We start from the raw sequence: 6,531 nt of genomic DNA, 5'->3' as shown, positions 1-6,531 counted from the left end.
ATTTGAGCCTAATTCCTACACAACACTATCTAATGGACCAAGTATCAAAAGGCACAAATCTGTACTATCCCCAGCCAGGTGTGCAGGGCAAATTGAAGGAGACAGGGTCACCCGCCAGGCAATCCAGGAAAAAAATAGAACATTCTAGATGTGTATACCTTGGGGTATTTTGTATGATGGTGGTAAAGACGTGTTGGGAGTGTAGCCCAAGGGCTCTGCTGGATTCTCTCAAAAAACAATATTAACTGGGCCACCCTTTCAATAAAGGTTATGGGACGATTTGCAATATTCAAAATGGCTGCCTCTTATATCTACAAAACTACTGTGACATGATTAATAGGGAATATTTCAAATGACTTATCGCACAATCTTTTCTATGCCCAGGCAGACTACCCAGAGAATCCATGCTCAAATCAATCGTCCTTTGGCAAGGGACTGGGGATAGCTAATGTGTAGCTATACTACGGGGCATTGCATATGGCCGCCGGGAACAATTAGCTATTTGGCATATAAACACAGCCTGCTGCGTAACTGGAATTATGGACTCTACAGGACATTGGCACACACCGCATATGATATGTGGTGGGCAACATTGTAATGACCAACCCTCTGCAGCACTGGCAGTGTTTCAGGCTTGACAAGATGCACAGTGGAATTAGATGGCATAACAAGTTTACACAGATTATGCCCTGCTGGGGCTGGACAGGTCTAGCTCAGGCCTGTCCTGAAAGATTTCAGGAAGTGTGATCACATTGAGATTACCAAAATAGAGGTACGCTAATTTTGGGTGCCTTAATGTCTTTGTCTGAATTGCAAATGGATTAGCATAAAACTCATTTATATAAATGCCTGTACGGCAGCATGCCCACAGTCTTTACTTCAACATGGCAAACCTGTTTCCAGGCTTTAGACCACGAGAGCAAAACTAACAACTGACAAGCTAAATTCAAAGAAAGTCTTGCAGGTTTATAAAACAATAATGCTTAGCGACCCTTACCCATTTAGGAAATTGTAGTTGTCATTGGTGACCGACGTGGCACAGCTCACACAAGAGGGTGGTAGAGATGTAGCAATGGTCCCCAGAAGAATAGCCTTCTGGGAGAGCTATAGATTGTTTGAGGTCAATTATCAACACCAGTTACATGATATCACTGTCAGATCATGGAGCATGGGTTGGGACACTTTTGCCCTACTGGCTATGTTGCTTCATTGAGGGGTGACTTCATACATGCTTTATGGGGGTGTAGTGTCATTCAAACGTACTGGTGTCAGGTTGCAAAAATATCATCAGATGTGGCAGGCTGAGGGCTGACCTTGACCCCCAAAATCAGCCTCACAAGGGCTGCTAAAAGTTTGAGAAGCTGACCAAAGTCCAAGGACCTCATCAACAGTCTGCCTATCAATAAGCAAGATACTATAAGAAACTGTCAAAACAGCGGTTTTGTGGCATGGACAGATGTAGGTTAATGGGTGTGCCTAATCATTGTGCAAGAGGTTCCTTGCAAAATCATAACAACCTATGGGGTCTCTCGAAGTCCCACTTCAATACCGACATGTCATACTAATGTCATTGAATGCGCCACCCCTAACATAAATCTGACACACACATACTGTGGTGGTGGGCTAAGTGAAAATGTCCATTGAAATTGTAGATGAGTCCTGGTGCTGATTTCCTGAATATTGATATTAACCTTGTCAGAATACCCAAAAAGTTTTAAAAAAAAATATTAATTGACTCATATTTTCACATTATTAATTTGACACCTGGGAGATTTGTCACATGCATCTTATATTTCAAGTGGGGCTTCTATCGATTAGAATAGCAGAAATGTACACAAGGAACTGGTCTCCAAAATGGAAATGATGTTTTCTTGGCTTCGCTAAAATGATTCATTTAAAAGGAGTGTTTCTACATCCTAAGTTTCTAACAAATAAAACTTGTTTTCGAAAGATGAGCACTTTTTTTTCTGGCACAGAATGTCATGTGTGTTTTTGATAACATTCAATTTTTATGTATTTTTAAAAGAAACGAAATATATTTTGTGTATCTTTGAGAGCTCAACCAAAGCACTAGGATAAATAAAAATGAAACAGAATTTGAGAATCATGTGACTCTATATAAGATTCATCCAGCAAACGAATATGCCACACTGCTGTAACTTTGACTCTTTGGCTGGTGCATCTTTTGAAGATTGACATGTTTGCATCTTCACACCAGGATCTACAGTCTTTCGAAAAAGGTCTAGAACACAAAATTACTAAAATGACAAACATAATCCCCTGAGACACCATTAAAACGTTGTACCCCACTTCAACGTGAATAGCAGGTATTAAACATATTCTCTGTTATTTTGATTAAAGTATTATGTGTGCAAAACAGTGCACAGTTCAACAAAGGGCTGAAATCCCCTCCCTAAAACTCGGCATAAGTATATAAAAAGCACGTTCTGATTTCCAAACTACACAATGAAAAAAGACAACAGTTGGCTCGATTTGTAAAAACAAGAAATAATAATCACATTTATTGTTTAAAAAAAATAATCTTCAAAACCCTTAGCAATAATGTCCAGGTCGACAGATCCATCATGAAACCCCCCTTTGAAGCACTGGTGGGCTTTGCTCGCCTCTCTGAGGTAGACTTGGAATGGGGCAGTGATGCTGACCTACTTTACTTCCATCTCCAGTCCAGTTTCTAAAAGGAGCAGTCTAGAACATGCGTCAAAGTCCTATGCTAAATCAGGAACTCCAGGGCGGATCCAACGGCAATCCGGTCTTTAACATCGGTTATTTCGAAAAGTCCTTTCCTGGAGAGGAATCCGGGTTTTGGAGGCTCCACTGCGGGTTTTGTGAGAGTATGCCACATATTCTCTCAAGTGCGTTCTCTGTGCCTATGATGGCAGGCCACGCAGATGTAGGTGGGAAACCATGCATTGTGGACTGCGCATGGGAGAACATCCATGCTGGTGCTGGGGAACCAGGTGTCTTGAGGCAATGTTTCAATGCACAGAATATACTACTGCCCTGAATCCTCTTAAACATCTCTGCGCCCCCAAAAAGTTTGCCAACTTGCTCTGCCAAACTCCAATGGAGAATCATCGCCTCTTAGGAGAAATGAAAATTGCTGGAGTATTATAGTAGCCATGCACTGAGATACACCCCCGTACATCGGAAAGTTTGTGGTGATACATGGTAGAGGCTGGTGGTACAACACCATCAGGTAAGTTTACTATGATGTGTCTTCAGAAATCATTTGTACATTCAAACAAATGCACTTGAAACAAATAAAAATGGAAAAAACAAATCCGAATTATATCAGATGTGCAGGAATCATGATAACTCACACCGTTCCTCGTGAAACTCTTCTGTGACTACATGCTGAAATTGAGTTCCACTGTGTCTAGTTCTTTAAACATTTTACATTTACAGGTACCATACTGTGCTGAAGGAGGTATCTAGTTTCCTATTTACAAATCTTGAACTTCCAATCAAAGATACTACATTTAAACACATCACTTCCTAGATGGGTAAACATAGCCATCCATTTCAATGTGGCAGTTTGTTAGTTTTGCCGCCAAAAGGTGTTCAGTATAAGCTTTAAAAAAATGCTTTATTTTCACCATTTTCAGGATATGAAGGGGAAAAAAACAACAAAATATCTGTCCTACTGACTCTAGCAGTCTTTTACTATCCTTAAGGTGCCAACTGATAGGAACCGTACCAGTATGAAGAGAAGCTTTTACAGTCTGAAGAAGCTAGGCCGCCCCCTTCCCTTTGTTCAAGTGCAACCCTCCTGTCCCCCTTCCCCCTTGGCTTTTCCTCTTTCACATACTCTACAATCATATGCCCTTAGGTCTCACAATTTGAAGTTAAGGGTCTCAGATTATAGTTGGACTTGAAGGATGGGTGCTTGTGATGTTAAGAAATATGAGCCCTAAAGCTGTCATTCCACCTACCATGGCAATCTTGCAATTAGAATTATATCTTGTGTTGTAAATACTGAACTCGCATGAACTTGCCTTCATGATTTTCGCTAGTTGGTGGAATTCGTAGGTGCAAAAAACGCAAAAATCCAAGTTAGCGTACCCCAAAACAGGAAAATAATATTGTTCACTAACTGCCATATGTTAAAATAGTAAAGTTGCGGTATTAATGCATCTGGTAACTGTAGCACCCCATGGTATTGGTATATACTGGGTGCCTCATTACGGCACGAAATAATAAGCAACTTGTAACTATAACATCAGAATCCTGTCCAAAGGCAGTGAGTTGATTTTGAGAAGTACGGAATGACATGGTCAAGATCTATGTAATTTCATCTCTATATATTTCAGGGAAACACATTTTCAGATATGTTGTTTGCACTGAAAACCATTGTAATGAAAGGAGAGATTTCGCTTTCCTAATGCAAGCTATTTAAAAAAACTATTTAATTGTAAAATTATACTTATTTTCAATAAAACTACTTTCTTGTTGAAAAATTAATACTTTAAAACCTACTCCTATACCCAACCCTTACCATAACCTTTGCCCCTCGTTCAAATCCAACCTTTTCCAATCTTATTCTTAACCCATACTCTAACCTTGACCCTAATCATTTCCAATGCAAACTTAACTCTGCCCCTGACCACAAGTTCTAACCCTGGTTCTTACCTTAACAGTAATCCAATTTAAAACGTTATCCTAACCTAAATCTAAACTTGGCTCTTGCCCTAACCACACAGTTTACCCTAACTCTAAACCTAATCCTGCCCTTAAGCCTAATTTTGTCCGTATCCTTCATTTAATTATCTTAATTCCGATGTAAAGTCCTATCCTTCATTTAATTATCTTAATTCCGATGTAAAGTATCTCACTGATTTGTTTTTTATTTAATCAGTTTTCCAATGTTATGTTTTAATTTGAAGTGTATTTCCTCCGGTATATTTTGGGATGTAATGGAAGCACTGCTAACATTTAAGAACAGAATCGGACTCCGAGAAGGTTTCTTAAACCGTGGATGTGAGACAGGTAAGATTCAGAGCAGAGCTTCCCCTTGTGCTTCAGGGTACCTGTCAAAAGACGTCCCTTCCACCAGTGCAACCAAAACAGGAATAATGTTGAAAACTCACAGCCAGAGAGAAAAGAGAATGTATCTCCTGAGCACACAAACCTCTTTAGAAACTGGTGAAGTTTAGAAAGAGAAGGACTAAGGTTTTTTAAACCTAAGCAATGAAGACCAGGAAAAACTGAAAGCAATGAACTATATTTAAGAGGAGTCCAGCAGCATCTGCTGCTCACCAATAAGGATCTCTGGACACACCAACTTCAATTCTCTCTCTGAACTCCAAGAAATCCCATTCCTTAGAGGTTGTGAAGGTGTTAGATGCAAGACCAAGCACAATGAAAAAGCCTGACGTGTTCCTACTCTGTAGAAGAGTCTTCCCAATGAGGGATGAAGTATTACTATTGTCCATCAGAACCCACAGGATCCTACTTCTGCCACCATTAGGAGCATCCCCAAAGACCAGACCTCTTATTTTACACTGGGTCTTTGACTATCAAAATGCTAAAAATCCATCAGAAATTAAATAGGACATCCACAATTGCGCTGGTAAAAACTCAATGTTCCCTCCATTCAGCTCTTCTGCTTTTCAACTACAATGTTCATAACAGGAGATAAAACCATAACACTCTGAAATTCAGAGACCATCTTATTTTGTAACAAAGTCTAACCAAACAGTACAAAAAGATGCAGACTTTAAAAAAAAGACCACAAAAGTCTTATTTCACCAGTTTTAGCATACTGCACTTTGGCATCTTACTCAATTAACAAATGGAAAACGAAAGTAAAATATTGTGTATGCCCATCTATTGTTTACCTTGTTCCGTCCTGTAATAAGGTGACATGTAAGTGGGGTTTTTGGCCTGAGAATCCCAAAGCAATTTCATTGAGTTTCTAAAGTTTCCAGAGGAAGATACTACAAGTAAAAAATAAAAATAACAGATTGGCGCGGTTCTCACTTCAGTTCCCAGAGCTACTGAAACACTCTTTACCTCACATCCAGCGTAAACCTGAGAAGGTATGAGACGACTTTATAGCGTGTGGCAGAGAGAAGGAGTGGCCAATGAAAAGTTTTAATTTCTATATATTTATATATATATATATAATGTCTCATAAGATTGTCTCTCTAGCCAATTGTCAAGAGGATGCTTGTGCTGCTGCTGCTGTCGACGTTGTCCGGGCTTGAGAAGTAGAGTTTGTTGTTGTGTGCGAGTTTCCGCCAGATGTTGCATTGGAATTTGTATTGCTTGTGCTGATAGTGTAGTCAGCATGCTAAAAGGGATGGATGGAAGGTGATAAAGGGAAGGAAAGACAAAAGAAGCTATTAGATATTACACTTCATTGAGTGGTAACAAACATAACATTATAAGTGGATGATGACATCAAATGTTGTTTGCACATTCCACCATCAATTCAGAACCTATTCTCTAGTATAACTGTCAATTATTTATATAATCGCCATTGATTTTTATATCAAATTGGAAATACGT

At 39.4% G+C, this 6,531-nt stretch overlaps 1 protein-coding gene across 1 annotated transcript in view; it reads right to left on the bottom strand.

Moving 5' to 3' along the window:
* Positions 1-2,492: 2,492 nt before the first annotated feature.
* The window catches only part of LOC144791658 (G protein-coupled receptor kinase 5-like), a 474,508-nt gene continuing 470,469 nt past the window's right edge, over positions 2,493-6,531 (bottom strand). Inside the window, exon 16 of the mRNA XM_078666387.1 lies at positions 2,493-6,313. Within this exon, the coding sequence (XP_078522513.1) occupies positions 6,179-6,313 (135 nt within the window). The 3' untranslated portion in view covers positions 2,493-6,178. The remainder of the gene's footprint in view (positions 6,314-6,531) is intronic.

The sequence above is a fragment of the Lissotriton helveticus genome, chromosome 11, assembly GCF_964261635.1.
Source record: "Lissotriton helveticus chromosome 11, aLisHel1.1, whole genome shotgun sequence".
Lineage (NCBI taxonomy): Eukaryota > Metazoa > Chordata > Amphibia > Caudata > Salamandridae > Lissotriton > Lissotriton helveticus.
The sequence above is the reverse complement of the archived record's forward strand: the minus strand, read 5'-3'. Positions and strand labels throughout refer to the sequence as shown.